Genomic DNA, 26,018 nt, shown 5'->3' on the forward strand with positions numbered 1-26,018 from the left:
CACATCGCTACCTCTGGAGGTGACACACTGTGGGGGGTTGCAAGTGCTCTGCCCTCCCTGCATGGCGTTTTCCCCCTAGGAAACTGAGTCTGTTCCACTCCCCCCTCCCTGCCCAGCTAGGGTATAAAAGGGAGGACATCGCAGCCATTAGCTCTCCTTTTGGCTCCTGCCTTTCCTGGAGGAGAGCTACTGCCGCTGCCTTCCTGCTCCTCTGCCAGGTGGTTGGGCCTGATCCTTCTCCCTGCTGCCTCCATGCCTCTTCAGAGACAGAGACTGGTTTTGTATTCTTGGATTTTTTTTCCCCCCCTCCCATCCACCCTTGTTCCTTGCCCTTGTGAACCTTACCTGTTACTGTTATATATATATATATATTGTTTAAAGAAAACTCTTTACCTCTCTACTTCCAGGCTGACTCCAAATTATTGCTTGGTGGATTTGCTCCTTCTCTTCCTTGTTTTTTTTCTCCTCTCTGTTGGGAGAGGGGAGAAGGGGGAGAGGGGAGAGGGATTCTCAGCCCTGCCCCCATCTGAGCTCTTAACTCCCAGCTCAGGCTCAAACCACTACACACCCCTTCGGTCTTAACCGCTGTCAGCGAAGGAGGGAACAGCAGCAGAGACACGCAGAGTGCAGCACATGGATAATCTTTATTGGTAACATCAGTGGAGCACCAGTAAAACCATTACTGACTGTAGTGGTGACACACAGCTGAGGCACATGCTAAGGCACTTTTATTTTATATATAATATATATAAAAAAAAAAATTTGTAGGTTTTTTTTGTTGTTGTTGTGACAGCAATTGGGACACAAGGCTCCTGCACTGAGAGCGCTTCAGGCATACAGTATGGTGCTTCATATGGAACTCTTGTTTTGCTTTGCTCATAAGTAGGTCTAAATGCAGCATATACAATATGGTTAAGAGTACAGGTAAATCCAGCAACCAGTGTACGGTGTAGAAAAGTAAAAGACTATCTCTATATAACCATGGTCCCAATAGAAAGGCAGTGATAAAGACCTTTATTTTTTTTACTTATTTGTGGTTTTTTTTTGTTTTGTTTCCTTAATTACTTAGTAGGAGAGATACAAAGGCCTTACAATATATCTGTGCAGATTAAAGGGTTTTTAATATACTCTTAAGTCAATGGTGCACAATAACTAATCCCAACCCCGGGTTACAGAGCAGGTGCAAGAGGCTTGGACATGTCAATAAAAGAGGGCTTTCCCTCCCCTCATCCCCACCCTCTGCCCACTACCCTATTAAATTCCCCTAGATTCTGCCTATTACCATTAAATAGATTTGGTCCCCCAGAGATTTCTCGGACAAGCACAAGGACATTGCTCTGCTTCCCCAGCCTGTCATCAGCTACTGGTCCACACTACCTTAGATGAAACCGCTCAGAGGCAGAGACACTAACAGGACATCATTGCACTTCAGAGATCTGTCCAGAAGGTAAAAAGAGAAATAAAGGAGGAGGACAACTTTGGCAAGTCCTCCAGGTAACTGGTCCCAAGAGGAGCTCCCCTCTTCACCCCTCCCTTGAAACATGTGGAAGAAGAAAGGGGCACATTGCCATGGCCAAAGCACACCGTTTTTCCTGAAACTGCTCCCAAACCACGCGGGTGGGCAGGTGAGAAGAGGCAGAAGTCTGAGGTCACTGAACATGATTGCCGAAAGCAAACAAAGAGGGAGGGGGAAGGATACAGCAAGGAGCTTCCCTGCAGCTAGAATCAAAAGACAAAAGGAGATTTACAGCAAAAATAATCTTTCCCTAACCCCGCTCCCTCCAAACTGTGTGAGGGTTCACCAGCAGACATGGCACGGACAGTTCTACAGGCCTTTGTAGTGGCCAAACTGCTGGTCAGATTTCAGAGCCCTGACTCTTTGGCATTAAATACAAAGAGGATTAGGAAACTGGAAAGAGGAGGAAACTAGGAACACAGATGCCCGCTGGCTCTGGATACACAGAACTGGGCTTGCTCTGCAGATCCCCAGCCAATTTAGGAGGAGAGGATTTGCTGAAAGTCCAATGGAAGAGGGGAGGGTGGATGGGTCACTCCATCACATGTAACCTGGGTCAAATGGGAGGACTTATTCAGTAGCTTTGGCATCACCAGCATCTGCCTTGCCGTCCACTTCCTCATCGGAGCACTCTCCTGTACCCTTCCTGACGATGCGACGTGTCACGACGAAGGGCAGGTCTCCACGCCTAGGGAAGGACAGGCAGCGTGTCAGCAACACAACCTCCCCCTGCACTCACCTGACAGGCCAGGCTCTGCAAAGAGGTAAGGAAGCACCTGGCTGCACTGCTTGCTGCGGGCAGCTGCCACTGTGGGCAGTTACAGCAAGACCACGCTGGACTGGCTGCCACACCATTGCACCACATGCTCCACCTTACCTGAGTTTGCTCTTCAGGGAGCTGACTTCTCTGTTCATTGCATCAGCTGTTTCAGTGGCATCCTCCAGCTCACGCTGCAGCTTCCTGCGGGATGCATTGGCTCTCTGGGCCTCCTCTTCTGCTTCCTCAAGCTGGCGTTTCAGCTGCTTCAAGCGCATGTTCGCCTTGTCCGCCTGGGCGCGTACGGAGGGAAAGAAAAAGAGATCAGTGTTTCCCCAGAGCTACAGCACAGCAGTCAGAACAGCAAGAAGCAGTTTCCAGTGTCCCCTTTTCCCTTTCTGAAGGGAGCTGCCTAGGACTTGACACCTCCAAGCTTTTCCTTCAAAGCACTACATTTTCATCTGTGTCACCTTGTAATTATCACAGTGAAGGAAAGGAAGAGAAATCCAGAGGGAGGTTAATGCTGGAGCCCTCTTATGTGCAGATGGTGCCTTGGTCACAGAAGGGAAATCCTCCCATCAATTGCTGCAGGTAGCTATACACACCTGATCTTTGAATTGTTCAGCATTACGCCTCTCATCATCCACCTGCAGCAGGATATCTTTCACCTTCTTCTCGGCACGGCGCAGCAGCTTGCTGGCAGCCTGGCGCTCCCTGCACAAAAACACAGGGATGCTCAGACAGGAACTTCTCACCATCCATTGTCCCCAACAAGATGAGCTCACTTAGGCAAGTTAGAAACAAGGAAGATAGCACAAGTTCTCCTAACTTAGGAAAAAAGGGGACAGGAAGCAGCGTTTCCCAGAAATGACCAAAAGGCACTGATGATGTCCTACAGACACGGCCCTTCTCGAAGCTACGGAGGGCCAGCAAGTGTACCACAGCTGCAGTTTTAGAAGTGGTTGTCTGGAAGAACCTACGAGTCTCTACAGTGAAAAACAGGACAGGTTTGCCAAGATCTGACTTCTGTACCACCCAATATACCTAGGATGAAACCTACACTCAGACTTAAAATGCCAGAGTGGGTGGAGGCTTGTAAAAGAGATGGCATTTCTACTAGGACATACTTTGTCTCCATGTCCAATTGCTCCTCCAGCTGTGCTATCTTTGCTTCCAAGGCCGTGATGGCAGCCTTGTACTTGGACTTTACTGCATTCTCCATCTCCTGCAGTTTGAGCTTCAGCTCCTTGTTCTGGCGCTCCATCTGCTGGCGAGCGTTCTCGTTCTTCTGTGCATTGCTGCGCTCAGCATTCAGGTCAGCGTTCATCTGATCAATCTGCAGAGAGAAGCAGCACTCAGCGTATCAAGCACTCCAGCCTGAAAAGCTGGTCTATTTCTCAGTCACATGCTGACACACAAAGGAGAAGGACCTTCAGGGTGAGCTGAATACCTGGAATAACTACGATGCAGAGGAAACTGTAGGCAGAGCACTTCTCAAAAGTATCTTAGTTTGCCCAGAGTTTCAAAGCAATTCCTTGAATAACAGGTTTATCAACCTCCTCAGAGCTACATTTGCCAGCCTGAGGTGAGGGCCAGGGTTTGGCACCTAATGCAGCAATTTTATCAGTCTTACTGAACTGCAGAAGTCCTGAGGCAAGTGGATCCAACATGTCTGCTTTCCTAATGTTTATTTATTCACTGTCTACTTCCACTACAGAGAAGCAGCTTAGAAATCTTGCTTTCAAAGGCAAAAGGGCAAGAACTCAGTCTACTTCCAAGACAAGGCTCTGGCTGACAGTCAGTCAAGTAGGGAACTATGCTCTCATCCACCAGAGTGAAGAAACTATTTGGAAAACCATCAGCCTAGCTCCTTGGCTTTGGAGCACTAAGAAAACAACAAGTCTGACTTTCAGGGCTAAGCAGATAAAATAGGGCAGGGAACAGGCAGATTAAGATCATGGTTTCTATAGCAGCTTAACAAATTCCATACGGTTAGTCCATTTGAAGCAGCAGAGAACTGGCAGAAAAGTCATTTTCCAAACACATTGTGGCACTGTTCAGCATGCCAAGTTGGAGCAGCATGTTACAGATCTTCTTTCTCTTAATCCTTTGATATAGAAAAAGGGGACCTAGGAGGTTGTGGTATTTTTGCTTTTGTTTAACTTGGGAGATTGTTCCAGCTGCCCAATGATCTATATGTTCGAACCCAGCAAGTTAAAATCTGATTGCCCATCCTATTTTCTCTGCTGTGGCATTGAGGTGTTTCATCTCACGTTCATCTAAGGACTTCTGAGGGCCTGTAGTGTGCACAAATCAGTAGCTGGCACTACTCAGGAGTGCAGTCTGACAGTTTCCACAGCCCAGACAAACCCTACTGGCACTCTCAGCCTGAGCGGGTACCTGGAGATTGGCCTTCTTGAGCCGGTCACTGATGATCTCCGTGTTGCCCTGCTCTTCTTCCAGCTCCTCCTCCAGCTGAGCTATCCGGGCCTCCAGGCGCCTCTTCTCCTCCATGGCCAGCGCTCTATAGGACACGGAAGCATTAGAGTTGGTGACACTAATGCCCTGGGGCCAACTCCCCGCTTCCCATTTCACCAAATGAGCTCAGTCTTTCCTGAGCAGAGAGGATACAGCACATGCTGCAGTCTACATGAAAAATACTGCAAAGTATTTTTTCAAACCAGCTCCTCCACCCTTAAGCAGGGAACATTACTCACCCTTTACCACTGTTGTTGGCAATCTCATCAGCCAGCTCATCCCTTTCTTGCTGGGCCTGGCGCTTGGCACGCTCCGCAGCTGCAAGTTCCTGGAATGAAAATGAGACAGTCGGTGATCCAATGGGAAGCTACCAATTAATGCAGCATTGGAAAAAAGCAGTTACTGGTAATGGGTGGTATGTTCACTAGCTAGATCCAGGCTTAATTATAAGACATGGTCTGTTCCCTCCCACCCCACAGCTTCCTTTGTTTTGCACACTTCTATCACAGCTGTCAGGAAAGTTCCAAACCCTGCATTTTGAAGTGGACTTGGAGGAGAGCAAGAAGTACAAAAGAAAGGAAATAAACCACTCCAGCTTAGACTTCTACACCCAGTTCTTGGCCAAAGAAAACTAATAAGTCCTTGACTTGCATGCACATTCCATTACCTCCTGCAATTGGATCATCTCTGCCTCCATGCTCTTCAGCTTCTTCTCATTTTCTTTGGCCTGTGCCAAGATCTCTTCTCTGGAAGTGCGAGTGTCCTCCAGTTCCCGCATGTAGTCCTTCATTTGTGCCTGAAAAGGGAGGAAAAGGATTGAATTTCGAAGCATCCACAGGAACAAATTGGGTTTGTTACCTCACAGGAAGCACAGAGAGGGAAAATGGAAACAGGCATTCATTAAGCTTCAGCAACTAAAAGGCTGCTGTAAAAAAGGAACAATCCTTTTCCCAAGGAGAAACAGTAATGGAACCAAATAGAAATGCTTAAATTGCAGGGAAAAAGGAAAATCTTGTCAGCTATAGGAAGCAGGAAACAGAGGGTACAAGAAGCTTTCTGGTGAAGTAATGGAACAGACAACCTAAAGAGGACTTGGAGTTTTTCCTAAGGACAGATCAAACAAAAATTTGGAGGAATTACAAAGGCATAACAGAACTGTGTTGGGGCAGAAGGCCTACGTGGTATTTAATGCCCTGTAGTTTTGCAGCTCCATAACCCTTTCCAAAATCACCGACATGAGGCAAGCCCTAGAGCAGACTTTCCCTACAGCTTGTCTCTCAGGAAGCTCAACATGCAGGTCAGGGTTAGGAAGGTATTTGGAATCTTTCATGTTGTGGCACTGCTGCACAAGGTGCAATCTCGTCCCCTGTTTCCCTGGGTAAATGCTCTACGCTGGCAGCTAAAACAGCTGCAGCCTCACCTGCAGTTTGCGGAGCTGCTTGATGGCTTCTTCACGGTTTTTGTTAGCAGTGTCTATGTGGCTTTCTAAATCCTTCAGGTCCATCTCTAGCTTCTTCCTGGCAGCCACAGCAATGGAGCGCTGCTTCCGTTCATCTTCCAACTCCACCTCCATCTCCCGCACCTGGATGGAGAAAAGCAGGCATCAGCATTTTAGCTCCGCGGTTTCCCAACAGCTGCTCCTCACATCCCCCTTTCAAACTGTACAGAAGTGCCAGCATGTGACTTATTTTCATCCTTCCTAGCAGGGGGATGGGGCTAACATTCCTCACTAATAAAGCACCACAAGCTCCTCTGATGGACAAAGGCTGTTTGAACAATCATGCACGCAAGGGGGAAAGTCTCTCAGCGCTTTGCAGGGCTGCCTGGAGAGTTACCACTAACCAGAATTGGATTGGCAGTGTCTGTCTAATCAGCTTTGGACACAAGTGCCTTTATGTACAGAATGCTTTCAGAAGGTACAAAGGAATCCTTACTTGTCTGATCAGCTGTTTCTTCTTCTCTTCATTCTGTTCATCACGTCCCTGGAGGTCCCGGTCATACTGTGCCTTCAGGGCCTGTTGGTTCACTTCTAGCCGCAGTTTGGCATCCTCTGTGGCCTGCAGTTCATCCTCCAGCTCCTCCAGCTGTGTCTTCATCTCCTCCACTTGCTGCTCCAGGGCTCGCTTAGCCTTCTCCAGCTCATGGACCTACAGCACAGTACCACACATGAGGTTTCCTCAAAGAGGAGAGACAATTCCACCTATCCTAATAGTGTTTAAGAACAGCCACTCACATAAGAACACCGCATCTGTCTCCTGTACTAAGGCAGAGATACCCCTCAAAGCCAGCTATTCACACACCTGCAAGCTGCCAGTGTGAATCACAATTACCTGTTAGTCTGGTCATACACATGTGGTGATGGGGAGAAAGAGAACAACATTTGTAAGCCCAGTTCTGACCTGCTGCAGACTGAGCAGAGCTGGATACCTCTGCTTCTGACAGAACTCAAGAAAACACTTTTTAGCTGCTGATTTTCTTTTCCTCAGTGCTTATCATAATTTTTTGTCTTGAAATATTGGGCTGTTGTCTTATGTAGCCTGGCTAATCCCTGTGTTTTACCTACCAGGTTTGTATCATACCTTCACCTCTGCCACAACAATATCAGTTAATTTTCAGTTTGTCACTGCCTCATTTGGGTAATTTCCAGGCTCTTCCAACCCACCTGTCCCACTTACTAATGTAAACCCAACATAACATTCATAAACTCACATGTCCAACGCGTGTGTTGACGCTAGCAGAAGCTTTTTGTAGCATTAAGCTAACAGCATCACCTGTGTGGTACTTACACTTTTCCCAACATCATCCTTTGAGCTCATCAGGTCTTCCATCTCTGTGCGGAATTGCTTATTGATTCGTTCCAGCTCAGCTTTCTGCTCTATGGCTTCTTCCAGGGCTCTGGCCAAGGAGAGGGCCTTGGTCTCCTTCTCACGAGCTTCTGCCTCAGCACGGTCCCGTTCTTCTGCATACTTGGCAGAGATGTTCTTCTCCTCTGCCAAGAGCTGTAAGACCACAGATCAGTACTCTGAGAAATTACTGAGTTTTCCAACAAGGTAAACTTGCAACTTTCATCACTGCCTTCTTAGTACTGTTCTGCCACGGACAGAAGGAACCAAGAAAATGCAGCTTCCAAGACTGAAGCATGCCATCCCACTTTTAATAACTGTGCTGACTACAAATGAGCAAACTTCTGACTCCCTAGGTCTCCAGCATACTACTTCCAACCTTCTCTCAAAGATGATCTACAAACAACGCTTTGAACTCAGCCCCTTGGGAAAAGGAGTATCACTGAGCCTCTTATGCATGGTACAGAATTAATTTACCTCTACAGAAGTTTATTTCTGCTCTCTGTATGCTATGCCTTAGTTCAGAGGTAAATATTCCCCAAGCAGCACTGTTTAGGTGTTCCTGAAGTGGAGCTGTCAACAAGGCTGCAGGTGGGGCTCTCAGTAATCTGGTCTAGTGAAAGGTGTATGTGCCCATGGCATCTTTAGGTTCCTCCCAGTTCAGCCATTCTATGACTCTGTGATAAGATGCACCCAGTGAATGCCTAGTGACTGAAGTCCTACCTGATCAAACTTCTTCTGCTTCTTCTCCAGGTTGGAAACGATTTGCCGCTGATGATCGAGGTCCACAGCGAGGTCATCCAGCTCCTGCTGCAAGCGAGTCTTCGTTTTTTCCAGCTTGTCATAGGCAGCTGTCTTTTCATCAAAGCGCTGGGTCAAGCCCTCCAAGTCCTTCTGCAGCTTCTTCCTAGCTTCCTCTGCTGACTCAAGGCAGCCCAGGCCATCATCCATCTTCTTCTTAGCATCTATTGCCTGAAGGAGAGAAGAGATTGCACATGAAGCCACACCACAGATAACACTGCATGAAATTTACTGGGATTGGAACTTGAGGAAGTAAATCTGCTCATACCACTCTCCTTTCAAATACTCTATGACTAAATTCCCTGGATAGAAAACTAAAAGCAGTTTGTGTGATCATCATAAGAGATCACTTCCTTTCTTCTCTTATCCAAAACAGCAGGATCATCCTTTCCCAGGAAGCGAATTCTGCATTTAAATCCTCATTCCTTGAAATCAGACCTGCATTTATGCTTCCTCTCAAAATGCAGGGGTTTGTGGGATGTAGATTCTGTACCTGTTGCTGAAGAACAGAGATCTGTTTCTCCAGGTTTCTCTTTGCCTCCTCCTCTTCTTCCAGCTGCTCTTTGAAACTGTTCTTCTCATCCTCCATTTGCTTCAGCTTAGTGCTAAGGCTCAGTTTTAGGCGAGTCTCCTCCTGCAGCAGCTCCTACAAAGCAAATACCCCAGTGGAATTCAGCACCTCTCCTTGGCTTTCAAAGCTCACAGTCCTCATCCACTCTCTCCAGAATGAGTACTTGTGAAGCTGAGTTTAAGTATGCAACTTATTTCACAGATAAAATGACTAAGATAGAATTCAAGTAATTGTCTTCCACCGAGTCCGCATAGAAATAAAATATTCAGAAGGGTCCTGTTCCCTTTACTAGCCATCCACAGAGGCCCTTCTGGAGTCCTCCAAGGGGCACACAAAGCAGTAAAACCTTTCCAAACAATGGAGTGACTGTACTCTATGTGACTACATGACTTTTCTTACCAAAACAGTCCTATGCTATTAAGTACAAATGGTTGTTTCACCCCAAAGTATCAGAGTAAGTATGATTTTCCCTGAAAAATTACCAACTTATTTGAATCTATCACTTCCCCAACATCCACTGAGAAGCAGACACCTTTACAGAATTACCAGAAATGGCACACACACACAAAAGCCCTGTCAAATACTGACTATGAAGGTCTCCAACAGGAGCTTAGCAGTCCAGTGCAGTTCTAGTATTAAAGACCTCTCAAGCAGAAAGGTGAGAAAAGAGGAGTTCTAAATCTTAGACAGGGAATGTTACATATGTTCCATATAGCGAGGAAGCAGAAGGAAGATAAACAGCTTGTTTCTGCAGAAATGCTCTCAACACCATGCAATACAACCTCTTAGCAACACCAGACAGACACAATCCTTGGAAGTGTTGCATATCCAGTATTTCATGGTGTCCAAAGTAGTTTCTTACTTTAAGAACTTGCAACAGACACTGGCTGCACCACACACAGGTGCCCTGGCTTTCAAAACTCTCACCTGTGTATCCTGAAGCTGTGATTCCAGAGCAGAGAAGTCCTTTGCTAATTTGATTGACTTGCTGTCAGACTGGTTCAAAAGACCTGTGACATTGTCCAACTCGACCTGAAAGAGGGATCAGAGAATCAGTTAATAAATGCATCAGCAAAAGCAAAGCCAGAAACAGGTGAGCAGTCACAAGACCCAAAAGTGAAAACTGAGGCATCTCTACCAGTAAGGCATGTGTATAATCTCCCATGGGAAGGACTGCATCATTGCCAAAGTCTCAGCAATGAAATACAAGAAGCTGAAAAGAGACTTTTTTTTCCCCCTTGGGACTAGCTCTACTGCAAGAGAAGAGTTTGATTGTTTTGATTCTTTTCAGGCCTCTAGATTTCAGACAATCTGGCAAGAATTTTTAAAGCTTGTATTAAACTAACTCTCCTCTATTTTGTACTAGCTGCTTCAGGACTGTATCTACAGTCTCAAAATTACATTTTCACACTCCAAATGATAGGACACACCCCAGCAATGCTCAGCTTTTAATGACAGCCCTCTGTAAAGGAGAAGGCAGAAGACAATGCTCTGTGAATCAAAGGGATTTGTTGTTCCCTTGAATAAAAGGCAAGCAAACCCTAAATTTCCAAACTGCTCTTGAGCCACCCCTCATCAACCACATTACACAGCTTCAAGGCACTGCCTTCCAAATGAGTTACACAACCATCAGCCTGTTTGTGCCACTCTAGGTCCACAAGCAGCTGAATGCTTACAGAATTTACTGTACAAACTGCTGCATGCTGAAACAGAGTGGAAATGCTGATACTCAAATGGCAACTGATTACTTCATCTTCTTAAGGCTGCTCGAGGTAAGAGCCATCAATCCAGATGTCCTGCCATGGCAATGAGTTAAGAAGTTTGTATAGCCTTTGGGAAGTAAATGATGGATTTGCTTTTTGCAGTAACTTTATCATCAGGAAGAGCAAGACTTTCAGACTAGCTACAGAGATGTACCACTGTATAAGCTTTTCTCTCTAGTCCTGGGCTAAATCAGAAGCTAAGGAAAAGCCATGCCACTCACCTGCAATTTGTTAACCCTCTCAGCCAGTTCAGTCTTCACCCTTTCACCTTCTGTAAATTTCACCTGCAGCTCTTGGAGCTGAGCATCTACTTTTTTCCGTTTGTGCTCAGCATCTCCTTTGCCCTGCAGAAGTGCCTTCACCTCATTGGACAGCTCGGCTCTCTCACTTTCCAGAGCTTGCTTTGCTTTCTCAAGATTTGCTTTCACCTTAAGAGATAAAAAAACCACAGCAAAACTCCTCAGACTGTAAACATGGCAGGATCCTTCCACTGAGTACACTTGTGATTTTTTTCCCCACAAGCAAGCTAGTGCTGTATGTTTAGCTGTTAAGTTGTGGTCTGCTTACTCAGGAAAACAATAATCTGAGCAGCCTGTCATTGACAAGCAGGAGGCAATTTAACCATCAGAGAAGACAGCAATACAGGAGATAGTTCTGCACCACGACATCTCCAAAGTAAAGGAAAATTCAAGGTTGTACAAGTCAACAAGTCCTGGCAGTGAAAACAACATCTTGGCTATGCAGTGTAACATGCCTCATGGGAGAAAAGACTACAACTTTACAACTTCACATGTGCTTCTTACTGACAATGGTCTACCAAGGGAAAAAGAACACACATAACAGAAGTCTAGGATCATGAACACTTCGTGTTCTTCTACACCTGCAGCTATAAATTCAGGGAGGTTGACTGCTTTAGACTTGTGGTTTCTGTGCCACATACCCGTTTAGTTTGTTCTAACTGCTCTGCCAGCTCTTCAATTGCCTGTGAATGTTTCTGCCTCATCTCCTGGATTTGAGCCTCGTGAGTTTTTGCCTCATCTTCAAGGGTCTTCTTCAAAACCGTTACTTCTTGCTCTCTCTTTGACCTGCAAAATGCACAAATCCATTTAGATGCTAGGGAGATAATCAAACATCTCCAGTGCAAAAAAGGCCAAGGTCTGGTTAGCCCTTCATGCTTTAAAGATACTTTTCCAAGTTAAAACTTCACATTGCAACCCTCACAGGTGCAAGCTGGCAGCAAAACTTTCAGCACAAGAAGTTGCAGTCTGAAATGATGAGTGTTTCAGGGGTACCACTATCACTATGTCAGGGAGCAAATTAAGTTTATTACACCAGCCTTGAATACAGCTTGCACACTACCTCCTTCCACAGTCACTGAGGCCCCTAACCAGCCTACCTTGATAAACACAAATACTTGGATGTGGCAGCATTTATTGAAAAAGTCCAAACCAAAACAACAGATGTTGGAGGTACCTGAGCTCTTGCTGAGCAGCTGTAGAATCTAGTGTGTCTTCTAGCTCTGTTTTCAATGCTTCCAGCTCTTCTCCCAGATCCCGCTTCTGTTTTTCAGCTTTATTCCTGAATGCTCTCTCTGACTCCAGGTCTTCCTGCAGTTCAGTGATCTGGGATTCAAGTTCCCTGATCTTTTTCAGGGCCATGTTTTTCTGAGCTGCCTCTTCTTCCACCCTGTGTTCAACATAGGGTTCCGGTCAGAATTAAACCATACATAAGTTAACACCACCTGTCCTACCAAGGATAATCAAGAAAAAAGCTGGTGTTGGTCTGCTCTACAATATCACATTCAAACTCTTGATCTGTGCATCATCTACAAAGTCTAAGCTCTATTTCCCAATACTTGAGAGCACACAATGACTTACCTTAAAGAAGGGGACAGAGAGAGACTGACAACAGAAGAAAGCAGAAGAGAGCACCATTTTACATTGGAAATCGGACACTTTACTGAATAGATGAATACAGCAACTACCAGGGAGGCAATGTGTTGCTATTACTTTTTAACCCCCTCTGAAATCTTACTGCTCCAATGAACCATGTGCAGTGCACACTGCATTCAGTCTAGCTCTGCACAGAGTGGCAGAGTGCAGAAGCCAAAGAACTCTGATCCAGCCACAGACTTCATTAACCCCTTTCCAAAGGGACACAAACCGAGAAATACTTCCCAACCTGGTGGTCCCTGAACCCCACAGGTCAGGTTCTCACCTAGCTAAGGCTGCCTGCAGCTCTTCTTCCTTCTTGGCCAGCTGCATTTTGAGTTCTGCAATCTGTGCCTGCAGCTCAGCAATCTGGTCATGCAGATCACTGGAGTCCCCTTCAAGCTTCCGACGAGTCTTCTCCAATTCTTGCCTCTGCTTTTCCTCACGCCGCAGACGTTCTGCAGGAGATGGGGACACGTTCAGTTACATGAATGACACACACTCAAAGAACATTGCACACACAGAGAAAGTAAAGCTACCTGAGCAACAGCTTCTTTCCTACCAATACAACTCCCCAGTGCATTATTCTGTCAAGAGCTATACATGCAACTGCCCCCACATCTTGCCCTTAAAACATATCTGACAATTTTCCTTTCCCTCATCTTCCAAACCTCCTTTCCCCCTTTTGCTGTAATAAACAATGCCAGTTACTCCCACACAGGCATAAACATGCATTAAGTGATGCTGAACACAAGGTCCACCCTCCCTTAACTGAAACTACATAGGCTGGCTCCTGCTGTGTTAACCTGGTGAAGTGCCTCTAGCCTGAACTCTCAAGAACTTGAGCAAAGAGGATATCAGAAGCAGCACTAACCCTGACAGGCTGATGCTTGTAGAAAAGTGGAGAGACCTCCACAGCTGGAAAAGAGAGAGAACCAGCCCCTCTTCTCCATTGGCCTGCTGCTTTGGAGAGGATTTCTATTTAGATCAAGGGCTCAGCTGACAAGGCACATAACCTTCAGCCAGCCACTGAACAGCTCTACCAAACCAATCAATAGCATACACACTATAGACTAACTTTTAACCCCTCAAAAACTGGAGAGGACTAAAACTCTAGAAATTAAGCTGAAATTCATCAAATTTTAACAAGAAAGCACCTAAAACTAAACAGGAAAGCCCTTTGCAGGATCTGCCATGAAAAAAACAACAACAAAAAAAGGCAAGCATAAAACCCCCACCAAACCAACCAACAATAACAAAAATCAAACAAAAATCCAAACCACCAAAACAACCCCAAAACCAACCAAAGCAAACCAAAACAACCCAAACCACAACAAAACAACCAACCAACCTAAAAAAACCCCACAAAACCAAAGCAAACCCAAAAACTCAACTCACCTTCGAGGTCTGTGATCATGGCCTCGTGCTTATTCTTGAGTTTAGCTAAACTCTTAGATTTCTCCTCTTCCTCTGTCAGGTTTGTTGTAAATTCTGACATCCTGTCTTCCAACAGTTTCTTTTCCTGCAGGATTGAGAAGACAGTGTCAAAGCAGATGCTGGAATCACAACTTTTTCCAGAGCTAAGTGTGCTTGAAGATGACAATGTGCATATTTCTGCTGCAAGAAAACCTGCAATGAGAGGAATCCTTTCAGGATTCCAGATAGCATTATGCAAGTAAATGCTTAAGGATTTGTATCTGATAACCCTTTCAAAGCTGAAGAGGAAGTCTGTTTGTCACTGAACTTGACACTGTTCAGCATAACAATGCAGCAGAAAATGTTTGCTCATGGATCATTATTTAGGCAAGGCTATTTAGATATCATACAATACTGGCTTGTAAAGAATACAGGCAAGCAGCTACTTTCTATAATGTACATCAGAGTTGCCAAAGACCAGACTGAATGAATCCCTAAGTCTCCCTGTAACATGGGAAAGGTCAGCCTTTGGTGGATGGCTCCAGGAGAGACACCTGTGCATCTCCAGACCATGTAAGAAGTTGCAAGAGTCTTACCTTAGCCAGTTTGAGGTTCTGATCTTCCAGAACTATCACATCTTCTTCCAGTTTCTTCAGTTTGGCCTCTGTGGTCACTTTTTCTAGCTGCAACTTCTGTCTTGCACTTTCTTCTTCTTCAAGCTGCTCCTCCAGTTCCTTCACAGCACCCACAGAAAAGATAGGCACTTGTCAGTGTTGCTCACTAATCAATGTAACAGCATAGTAGCAATACTAGAACCTGAAAGGTTTCTTTACCCCTCCTGGGTATAGTGACATCTCTATCATGGCTTGAAGCAACACACTGTGTTCTAACAAACAAGTTTTCTAGCAGAACAAACACTCTTTTGCAAAGAGGAATACTACAACTCCTAACACACCTGGCTTAACCAAAGACTTGTCTATTTTGACAAGTGGCCATCAACCTCATCTTCAAGGATGGAATAGCTCAATTCAGATAACTGACTGAATGTCTGAAGCTCAGCATTGGAACCACCATGTTCTATTGCTGTTTCTACAGATAGACTTTGCTGTGCTTTTTCTGTTCTTGTTCTCTCCTGTTTCCCTTAAGCTGGGACAAAAGAATGCCTCTAAACCTTAGCATCCTCTTTACTGACAAGAGACAGCCTTCCCAAGGCATTACCTGGATATTCTGCTGCATTTTCTTCTTTTCAGCCTGAAGATGTTGACACCGTTCTTCCTCTTCCTCCACCCTTGCTTCCAGGTCGTGACATATCTCCTCTAGTTCTTGCTTCTTGGCTGTCAGGCGGGCTCTTATCTCCTCAGCTTCAGCACAGAGTTCGGTTTCTGCTTGCAACTGTTCCTGCAGCTGCATCTTCTCTGCCATTAGCTGCATTGGACACAAAGCCAGAAATAAGACAATGTACAATTTACCAAAGCACTTGGCAATCTATGTCAGGTGAAGTTATGTGCTCTTGCAATGCCATAGTCAGTCTTAAGCATTGTAGCAGTCTGCTGCTGCTAATCAAAAGCTAAATATCCAAACACAGTTAAGTGTTCTCCTTCACAAACCTTGCACTGCAACCATGTATTATGTTTCTCAAGACCATATCCATTTGAAATGAGATTGCCAAGTTTTCCCTTGCAAAGTACTACAAACAATTACCAGCTCTACAGAAAAGTAATCCTACTGCCACCTTCTGTGTTCCAAACAAAAAAGGATTCCATTAATGACAAGGTTGAACTCAACCAGCTTGACATAATGCCAAAGGAGACTTTCCTTTGCATAATGCTATAGGAGAGCAATAGGTGATCACTGTGCAAAGTAGCCTGCTAGGGGAACTGCACTGGGAAGAATGACAAAAAAGTTGAACACAATGGCCACCAAGTCACCTATTTTAACAAGTTGGAGTCCTGCAGCTTGCCCAATAAAGCAAAGGAGGTGCTCTCAAGCAGTTGGCCAGGTAGAGAGAGAATGACTGTCATACATGACATTGGCAAACTCACCTGAGCCTGGAAGGTCTCCATCTCACTCAGTCTGTTTTCTGCAGCTAGCTGCTTCTCCTTAACTTTTATTAGTTCTTCTTCCTTGGCCATCATCTCCTCTTCCTGTCTGCTTACTTGCAGAAGGGGCTTCACCTGAAAGGCAAACCAAGGAATGACGTGTATAAGGAACAAGGCAAACACAAACAGATGCTCTTCTACTTACAGGCACTGAATAATACAGTGTAGGTACGTGTTATATTTGACAGACCAATTGTTTTGTTGTGAACACTGGGAGGATCATAGAGGACTAGATTTCATCTGCTCTGCCAATAGCACACTTTCTGCCAGCCCAACTTTTCCTCCTCATCAGAAAAGGGTTGGGTAAATTCCAGATCCTCAAGCACTAATAATAGTAGGAGAATATGAAAGTTGCCACACAGTGGGGAAATTCACAAGTTGGTCAATGTAAATAAAGAACAAACACCAGCTATCTTTGTGCTTCTCCTATAAAAACTTTTAGAAGTCATTTCCTAAGAAAGAGAACTTTAAACTCTGCTTGTGACTCCCATTTAGCTGCAGAGTATCATTACTAAAAAGCAAGAAATACCATACATGTAGAAAGGAAACCATTTCTTCATGTGTTCTTTGTCTTTATAAAGGTAAAATAACCTACAAGTCCAACGGCAAGATCAGTCCTCGGTGCTTTTCATTTGTTGTTACAGCCCTGGAGAAACCATTGGCAAGTCACAGAATCACAGAATTATTAAGGCTGGAATAGACCTCTGAGATCATCAAGTCCAGCCTGGGACTTAACACCACATTGACTAGGCCATGTCACTAAGTGACACATCCAATCTTTCCTTAAACATCTCCCAATCTTTCCTTAAAGATCTCCAGGGATGGTGACTCCACCACATCCCTGGGCAGTCCATTACAGTGTCATCTCCATGTTAACAATTTTTGTCTAGCTGAATGGACTAGCAACATAGGAAGTAACTCTTTGAAGCAAGTGATCCTCTTACTCTTGTTAGGCATAAAGCATTAAAAGATGATTACTTTTCCACAACATTACTTGAGCATAGCCTTGCACTCAGTTTATGCAGGTATACTCCACACCTAAAAAATACGCTCTGATATTCTCTAAATGAATCAAGGTGTAGCTGTAAGCCAGCCCAATTGTAGAGGAAGAAGGTTTCGTGCTCTGGATCAATCTAAGACACTGAAGTTGCAACCAAAACTGTCAAAAATGCAAGGGGAAAAACATTACCTTGGTGAACAACCTCCACCACTGCCAGTTCCGCAGTTTCAGATAGGCAGCACAGTTCCTCTGAAGCACTTTCATGGCTGTCAATTGCTGCTGGCGCTTGGCAAAGGCTCTGCAAGGTAAGTGGAGGTCAGACAAAGCAGCTCACAGCAGCACACAATTCTCTTTACCATGCCCTCTACATTTTCACTTTTGAAGGCTCCCTCCTAAAAACCCAGCAATATTGCCAAGGAACTTTCAGAGTGGTTATCTTTTCCATGAGGCAATTTCCTAGTTAATAAAGTTTTTCCCCAATGTCCTTTAATCTGAAAGGCCTCCACTCCCTATTTTCAGTTAAAAAAAATCAGAGATCTGAATCAGAATTGTGTTTTCCTGACAACATGACAGAAACTACTTTTGTTTTTGGAATTGCACCATCATCAGTCCTATCTAATAGCTTAAGAGAAATCCTACACCTCCTGGATCACTACTGTACTGAGACCTTCTCATTTTCACATTTGCAGTTCACAGCATTTCTGTCAAAACTTTGCCTGCAGTATAGTATTGCTAGAAAGAGGAATAGACTTTACTGCTCTGGCAGCACACAGTTTCTTACAGGTGTCAGAAATCCAGCCTTACAGAGATCAGAAAACCCTAAACCATCATCAACTTTACATACACAACTAATAAATCGGGGACTTTCTGACAAAAACCAATTTCCAGCCAGGTGTTTGGGGTTTTTAAGAGAAACTTCTACCTGAATGGGAGAAATACCTTTTTATAATGTACTAGACAAAATATGGTCCCTTACTTTCTGGCCAAGTAGCCTCTGCAGCACGCTTGGAAGCCAATGATGACATCTGTGATCTTCAGGTCTCTCTCTTCTTCAAGATGAGCAAGAACTCCAGCTCTGAAAAACACTTTACTCTGTCCAATTCTGTAAAGGTTGGAATCCAGCTCCAGTGCCTTGATCTAAAATGACAGAGAGAAGAATTAACCTATTGTAAATACCTTCTTCATGTGAAACATAACAACACATTTGCATCCCCTAAGATATCTCTTTCCTACAAAGAGCCACTCAGACCAATCAAAGTTGCTAGCTCCCAATAAACTCATGTCCCAACTAGAGGAGCTGGAGCTCAGCCAAGCACAGCAAGAAATGTAGATAACCAGGGACAGAAAATAGGATAGAAAGCATTGTTTAATACAGCACCACATATCAAGTACCCAGAACTGCAAGGATGCTGTGAAGAACAACTAAATGCCTAGTCCCAAGAGTCCTTTTCTTTTCCTAAAGGAAATCCTCCTCTTGATCCTTCATATTTATTTTTCCTCAGTGCTAATCTTTGTCAGGGAAAGGCACCCCAACCAACCTTCCCATCCTTCAAAGGACTTGCTGTCAACACTTCCACTAGTTAAGAGGAACAAGGTATACTACTTGAAGAGAACAAAAAATAGAATCACTTCAAGCCAAATTCAATTCAGTCTCCCCTACTCTTCAAGCTACAGAAGCCAAAGCTTTTCCTTTGAGGCAGGCGATTCTGCAGAGAGTAACTGGAGCCTTCCTTCACTGGAAGCATTTGTTATCAGCAGGCTACTACAAACAGTTTGTGGAAGCTCATACTTTGAGCATATGCTAAAGATAACAACAATGCTTCTAAGCATTTTCATTCCATGAATACTGCTGGCACCTCAAAGTGTATGCATCTGTGGAAACAGAAGATCCTCTTTGCTTAGGATTACTGAACCTCATGCTAGTCAAAAGTCTCCATCTGCAAAGCCAAGAGAAAGCTTTTTGAAGCCTCCCCCTCTCAGACAAAACATTTCACTTAGGAATTTTGGTCTGTGAGTACAAGATACATTTAACATGCACAACTCCCATTTCCAAACCACATCCATAAAGTTTATTCTACTGCTCCTGGGATGTCTTACCATCAGCACGCAAGCCTGCTTTCCATCCATAAATCCTTTGGGAATTGCATTTGGAGTTAAGATTTCATATCTGAAAAGGAGAAAGCATTAAGAAGAGTTACACAAGTCTACATAGAAACAACAACAAAAAAAACCAAACAGTAATGCATTCCTATGTGATTATGAGTCTGAGAGCTTATGGTCTTGAGAGAAGTAAAAAATTGCATGTCCAGACAACAGAGTATGAAGCAGCAGCCCTAGATGGGGTCCTCTATGCCTCAACTTAAACACAAGTTTACCACAGAAACTCAAAGATGCTTTTGGGAGGCATTGTGTCAGGGAGTATCAAGGGGCAGATGTGCTGCCTTTGAAAACAGTGGCAAGCCAGTTGCAACGGAATACTTCTACTCTTGCACTTGTGTCTTTACTTTGTTACAGTAAAGGGTGCCTCAGGTTCTTTTCTAGGCCTTACCTTTGCCTGAATTCCTGGAATACAACTCTGTTGGGGAAGCCTTGACGACAAATACGGATTCCCTCCAGCACTCCATTACAGCGAAGCTGGTCAAGGACCAAGTGGGGATCTAGTTTTCCAGCCTAGGGAGGAAAAAGTATACTTCATAAATACCACAAAGCTTTTATCCCCTGCTGCCTCCTCAGTTTTGTAAAGCAGACAGGTTTTTTTTCCAGTTGGAAGCAAGTGAAAACTTTCATGCCACCTTAAGAAAAACTGCAAAGTTCAGTCTCCAAAACTATTGATATTTACAGAGTCATTTAGGATGACCTTTAAAAGGTACCCTGAGAAAACAGAACCTCTAAGATCTCTTGCAAAATCTATGATAGCAAGCCAGCCACATGTCCCAGGAAGCCCACATAAGACTGCATGGGCTGCACTGTTTTCATAGAATCAATAAGGTTGGAAAAGACCTCAGAGATCATCAAGTCCAACCTATGACCCAACACCTCATGACTAACTAAACCATGGCTTCGAGTGCCACCTCCAATCCCTTTTTGAACACCTCCAGGGATGGTGACTCCACCACCTCCCTGAGCAGCACATTCCATTAAACCATCTTTACCTTTTTCTCGTGGTTGGGGATGATGCAACGGACGAAGTTGGGGTTGGTGTTCCTCAGGGTAGCCATCAGCTTAGCCAGCTGTTCTTTGTAGAGCTGCCCCACTGTTCGGAACATACCCTTCCTGGTTTTGAAGGCCCCTGGCAGCGCAGTGTCTGACATACCAGCCACCTGATCCAGCCCAACAATACGGTCAACTAGAGAAAGCACAAGAAAGGGTGTTAAAATTCTGTCACAAGCAAAGGAAGCACTGGAATGTACAAAGAACACCTGGGTAGATCAGGATAAATGAGAGGAGCTGCAGGATCCTTTTTGCTTCATCTCTACACACATGTTGACTCCTGTGCAGAATTTGTGCAGGGATAGGAGCAGGATGGAAAAAAAAAGCAACAGCTCACTACAGGAAGTTTGAGTGATGGAGTCAAACTTACTCCCAAACATATTCTACTGATGCTCTGGATGGCAGCTCTGGAAGAGCAATCTAAAAGTGAGTTTCAGATGCTTCTGATTGCTTGGGTTACAACAAAAAACCAATAAACCAAGAATTCTAGCTGCTAGCTCAGCAGAGTCAACTATGAGTTAACTCTGACCCAGAAAGGCCTGCAGTTAGAGAAAAAGTCCAGCTTCACTCTTGCATTACAGGCATAACTGCCATGATCAGTGATCAGAAAAGCCATTATCTACTTGTGAACTGAGCAAACATGGCAAAAGGCATGACATCAAACCTCAAGATACCACTGTGAGTTACTTCTGCAGTACAAGTATTCTATGACAGAGACATAAACAATACTACTAGGACAAAGCCAGAACTCCCTGCCCCAACAGTTTCTCTGTTTCACAGTGACATCAAGCACTGATGAACCTATCACTTTGGTGGGTGGACTCCATAGATCTTTTTTTCAATAGAAGGCAGCCAGATCTGAGAATAGCAGGTGCAAGAAGAAACTAAAGCATTACTTTTTCCCACTAGTTCTCTTCACCCAACTGAAACCAACTGTATCTCTACACATTTCCACACCCTCAGTTCATTTTTAGTGAGGGCCTCAAGCTACTACTTCACTTTAACCTTAGTGGCTGACTGATGCCCAGCTCAGGCTCCCAATCTTCACTTCAGAAAATACATCAACTTGTGCTCAACTGGCTTCTGATTTAAAAACAGCTAAGAGAAATTCCTATAAAAGAAGGAACAAGAAAGGGTACCCTGATGTACAGCCAATATTAGTTTAGAACTGCTCACTTCTAGAACAGCTGTTAGAATAGGGTCAGGGCTGTCTGATCAGAAAGAAAAGAAGGTTATGTTACTAGATGACATCACAGGGAAATCCACAGAAGAGTGTCCCAGATTGAGGCTGGAACAATCCTCTTAAAAATCTTGAGCCCTGCAATCTACATCAAGATAGCAAAAAGGACAATCACTTGCAACAGAAGATCTGGCTAAGACCAATAAATAAGAACTGATAAGCTGTGGTTTGGTTGACATTTCGAGTCCAAAAGGAGCCTCACACAGCAAAGGCCTTGTTAAGCACAGGTAGCTGATGGCCATTTTTCATGCAGTACAAGCGCCTTTGCCAAACTTTCTTTCAAATGATCAGCAGCTGAAGTCAAAATGAGAATCAATGTTAAACTGGATTGCAGTTTGAACAGAGTCTCAGAAATCTTCCTCCCACATCTTGCAAGAAACAGCTTTGCTAGCTCTGCCTTCAAGCCAGGGCTGTTGTCAAACACCGGTGCTGTTTGACAAATCGGTGAGCAGCTTTTAGCTCTTCCTATTCAAGCCTTGCACCTGAATATGTCCATATTTTCCTTGTGTCTACTCACAAGGTGAATTTTGCTTTTGTTTTGAAGTCCATGAGGAGCTACTAGCACAAAGCAGAGGAAATGAACGAGAAAGACAAGCAGGTATGAGGAAGGGACAAAGAGAAGTTAACGGAAGCATTTCTTGCATGGCTCTAGGATGCATCACACACATGACACGACAGCTGGGTTTCTCAGTCACCTGGTTCTAGATGAAGAATAGGAAAGTGTTGATAGAAATAGGCTCTCTGAACGTTCTGCATCTCTGCAACAGACAGAGACGTCAAAGAAAACTCACCACAGAAAGTGACAGCAACAGTAAGACTCAAAAGTAGATAAACCCAGAGGAGAGAGAGTAAAATACTGAGCAACACTGCAGAAAGAACACACTAGAGTGCAAACAGATTCAACCTGAGATCCTGTGTCTGCACGCTGCAGCTATGCAGGCTGCTGGGACATAATGGTGCATTCATATTTTATCCTGGCATCCTTGGTTTGGAGACATAACTGCTATTTATGCAGCAGGCTTAACATAAGCTGATGCAAGTGAATCTTCTTCTTAAGTTAAAGTAAACTTTAAGTTAAACACCACGATCTACGCAAAGAATGGTCCAGATAATGCTCATCTTGCTGGCTTAGTCTTCAGGGGAAAAAGCAACACAACTCATCACAGACTTTTGATGATCAAACAAACTCTTACACATAAACCAAGAGAAAACAAATACAATTCATTTTAATCACATACCATCTTTCCACAGCTCAGAGACAAACTTATCCGATGACTGGTGAAGAAGAGTAGCAATGTTATCATTCAGTGGATCCATGTTCTTCATCAGCCATTCATCTGCTTTATAATCCACCTGGAGAAGATGAACACATCAAGAAACTGGGGAGGGGTGGGGGGGGAATGTAGAATTTTCTGCAGCACAAGATCCTACCAAGGCTATAGAAGTAGCACTGAAGTTTGCACAATCAACAACAGGTTACTGAATCATCCTTGGATTTGCCACCTAAGCAATCATACCTACAAACTTCAAACCCTGTCAAACAGCTGCATGTCTTGTTCTGTCATTAAAGGGAATTTGCAACACTGGTTTGCACCACCCAGAGGGTGACACAGAACAGCTACATCATCACTTATGGTGAGTAAATCTCGATCTAAGGTTTCTGAAAAATCACCTCCAACCTTACCAGGTCCCAGAGAACAAATCTCAATTGGTGACAGTTTGGCACGCCTTCAATTACACAGATACAACATGTAGACAAACCCCCTTAGGCCCTGTAACATCCATTGCAATGGAACAACTTTGTGAAACCTTCCACTGGTTTCCCACAGGCAGCCATTTTGGTGAGTAGCTACTTGTAAGAAGCGGTGGTTATAAGCATTAGAAAATGAAGCAGACGTTCCCACGCTCACATTTTAGCCACTCATTCTTTACCTTGCCAGCATAATGTATGATACAGAAGTCAGCTTTGTCTTTCAGCTGTTTTGGCTTCTGAAATTTGGGGTGGGTGCCTTGTTCTTGTACGACTTTTTCCACAAAGCTTTTGTCTGTTGCTTTTGGGAACCAGCACTCTTCATCCAGCAGGGCCAGGATACCAGGAGGCCCAGCCTTCAAGAAAGGAAAGGCCAAAAGGTCATTAAATACATGACAAAGCCAACAGTGAATACCTTTAGATAAAACAGGTAACTAAGCCTGACCCCCATCACATTCACCTATTGTGTAGTATCAGCTCAACTACATCCATGCTAACAGGAATTGTTAGTGATGCTTCAAAATTCTCACTGGAATTTTGGAAGCTTTTCTGAGGTCTCTCCTATGATGTTTTCCTAGATTCTTTTGCATGGATTCTTTTTGTTTGTTTTTAATAGAAAGAACACTATCCCACTGCTCTCCAAGTATTCAGGAGTCTAAATGCAGGAGGTCATAGCAGAACATTTCACAAACTAGCCCTTACTACTGGAACATCTACTATGAAGTCCTGTTTCCAAGTTTCACTACAGCAGAATGAAAGGAACTGAGATTCATAGCTTCTCATCACACTTATAGGTACTTGTGGAAAGCCACACATACATCTAGCACGATGCAGATCTACACAAATGAAGACAGTTCTGTTAGAGAAAGGGGCTAAGTAGCTCTATTTTCATGCAGTATTTCCTAAAGAACTCATAGTGACATATTTATTTGCAACATATTTTCAGATCAAGTGGAAACTGATTTGTTTCTGCTTCTGAGCTCACCACAGTGACAGCAGAGGATTACAAAAGCCAGAAGAGCAGTTTCCAGTCTGCAGGTAGAAGTTATGTGATCGATGACAAAATTAGTGCAGCCGTTTCCTGTTGCTCAATAGCAGAACAACAAACTCACCGGCTTCTCTATGAGGTCAATGCAGGGCTGCAGATCCAGGCCAAAGTCAATGAAATTCCACTCTATGCCCTCCCTCTGGTACTCCTCTTGCTCCAGGATGAACATAGTGTGGTTGAAGAGCTGCTGCAACTTTTCATTTGTGTAGTTAATACACAACTGCTCAAAGGAGTTCAGCTAATGAAAGAAAAGGTAGAAAGATGTTTGCACAGTTGATTCTAAAGACATACCTACAATTGCCTTAGCATGAAAGACCACACTGACAGTTCAGGAATTTAAGCTGGTGTTCTGTGTGGCATGGACAGCCCTTTGTCAGTAACCCCATTTCCTTATGAACTGACTTTCCTGTCATGTCCCACTCTATCACTGTTGCAATCCCTGGGGAAAGTCATACACACTGTTCTTCAGACTTCACAAAAGAATGTTTAGTTGTAAACAACAAAAGAATTACTGCAGCTACTTAACCCAGAAACAGAAAAGATTCTGGTTTTCTCACAAACTCAGAGCTGGCAACTCCTCTTCCTAGGAAGAGTATGCAACAGAAGCCTGAAGACAAATTCCTAAAAGCATGTGGACTGGAAAGTCCCTTCTTAAGCCTCATACATTTAATTAGAGCAAGGAAAGTGAGGAAAGTTTCTTTAACATCTACAGATCTTCAAACTGTAAGGACAAGGCTAACAGCCCATGTTCCATTTTCATTAGACCACATTAAACATAAGACATCTGCTGAAGAGAATGCTCCTGTTCTACTACTGGCATGTTTCAGTAACTTCAAACCATAGATTTCCACTCTTCTCCTTTTCCTGAGATGCAGCAATCATGAAACCAAAGGTAGAGTGATCAGAGTGGGGAGAAAGGAATAAAAAAAACCCAAATTTTCTGTTTCTCAAGCGTTCCATTTCATGAATAAATAAGTCTAATTCATTTTGCAGCTGCACATGAGCTACATCCAGCATGAGGCAGGTTGATGCAAGCTGCCTAGCTGGGATAATGGCAGGATAGTTCTTTTCTGATGGTTGCTGCATACTTCGAAATAGACTTAATAGTTTGGCCTCACAGTTCATTGCCACCTATAGAGGGAGCTCCCACTTCCTCTCGCTTCAGTCTCTCCCTCACATTTTCCTTCAGCTCTTCCTCTCCTAGATTTACCTTCCACCAGTTTTTATGCTCAGATTCACCTTTGGAGAATGATTAAAAAAGGAAAATCTTTTCCACAGGGATACAAATGTGATGAGTACAAGCAGCTGCAGCCAGGAGCAGCAGAGGGATGGAGCAAGCCCACTCTTCCTCTGCATCAAGGAACTGCTGGTAACTCTGGTCCCCGATTTTCAGGCTTCTTGCAGAAAGCAACTCATAGAGGTCAGAATTTATGTTGGATAGATATGATCTACCCTTACTTTATCTTCTCCAAAACTCATCAGCAGGGAGAAGAAAGCATTTCTAACAATTTTTAATGATGCTAACAGGTTTCAGTGGGCCATCCCTTAAATCTTTTGGGACAGGCTAATGGAACATGAAGCTTTAAGTCCAGTGG

The 26,018-nt window shown here is 44.1% G+C and overlaps 1 protein-coding gene across 1 annotated transcript in view; it reads right to left on the reverse strand.

Moving 5' to 3' along the window:
- Positions 1-625: 625 nt before the first annotated feature.
- Positions 626-26,018, reverse strand: part of MYH9 (myosin heavy chain 9) — a 71,360-nt gene continuing 45,967 nt past the window's right edge. Inside the window, exons 13-41 of the mRNA XM_068142354.1 lie at positions 24,488-24,661; positions 23,558-23,731; positions 22,864-22,978; positions 20,328-20,521; positions 19,724-19,845; positions 19,273-19,342; positions 18,152-18,312; positions 17,365-17,473; positions 16,119-16,250; positions 15,295-15,501; positions 14,673-14,810; positions 14,059-14,182; positions 12,947-13,118; positions 12,203-12,415; positions 11,670-11,814; positions 10,951-11,157; positions 9,894-9,998; positions 8,889-9,041; positions 8,318-8,566; positions 7,538-7,750; positions 6,686-6,898; positions 6,172-6,333; positions 5,419-5,547; positions 4,991-5,079; positions 4,674-4,797; positions 3,401-3,609; positions 2,879-2,987; positions 2,394-2,566; positions 626-2,204 (exon numbers count right to left, since the gene is read on the reverse strand). Of these exons, the coding sequence (XP_067998455.1) occupies positions 2,087-2,204; positions 2,394-2,566; positions 2,879-2,987; positions 3,401-3,609; positions 4,674-4,797; positions 4,991-5,079; positions 5,419-5,547; positions 6,172-6,333; positions 6,686-6,898; positions 7,538-7,750; positions 8,318-8,566; positions 8,889-9,041; positions 9,894-9,998; positions 10,951-11,157; positions 11,670-11,814; positions 12,203-12,415; positions 12,947-13,118; positions 14,059-14,182; positions 14,673-14,810; positions 15,295-15,501; positions 16,119-16,250; positions 17,365-17,473; positions 18,152-18,312; positions 19,273-19,342; positions 19,724-19,845; positions 20,328-20,521; positions 22,864-22,978; positions 23,558-23,731; positions 24,488-24,661 (4,503 nt within the window). The 3' untranslated portion in view covers positions 626-2,086. The remainder of the gene's footprint in view (positions 2,205-2,393; positions 2,567-2,878; positions 2,988-3,400; positions 3,610-4,673; positions 4,798-4,990; positions 5,080-5,418; positions 5,548-6,171; positions 6,334-6,685; positions 6,899-7,537; positions 7,751-8,317; positions 8,567-8,888; positions 9,042-9,893; positions 9,999-10,950; positions 11,158-11,669; positions 11,815-12,202; positions 12,416-12,946; positions 13,119-14,058; positions 14,183-14,672; positions 14,811-15,294; positions 15,502-16,118; positions 16,251-17,364; positions 17,474-18,151; positions 18,313-19,272; positions 19,343-19,723; positions 19,846-20,327; positions 20,522-22,863; positions 22,979-23,557; positions 23,732-24,487; positions 24,662-26,018) is intronic.

This window comes from Melanerpes formicivorus, unplaced genomic scaffold (genome assembly GCF_026170545.1).
Source record: "Melanerpes formicivorus ecotype bairdi unplaced genomic scaffold, bMelFor1.0.p_v2 SCAF_8, whole genome shotgun sequence".
Classification (NCBI taxonomy): Eukaryota; Metazoa; Chordata; class Aves; order Piciformes; family Picidae; genus Melanerpes; species Melanerpes formicivorus.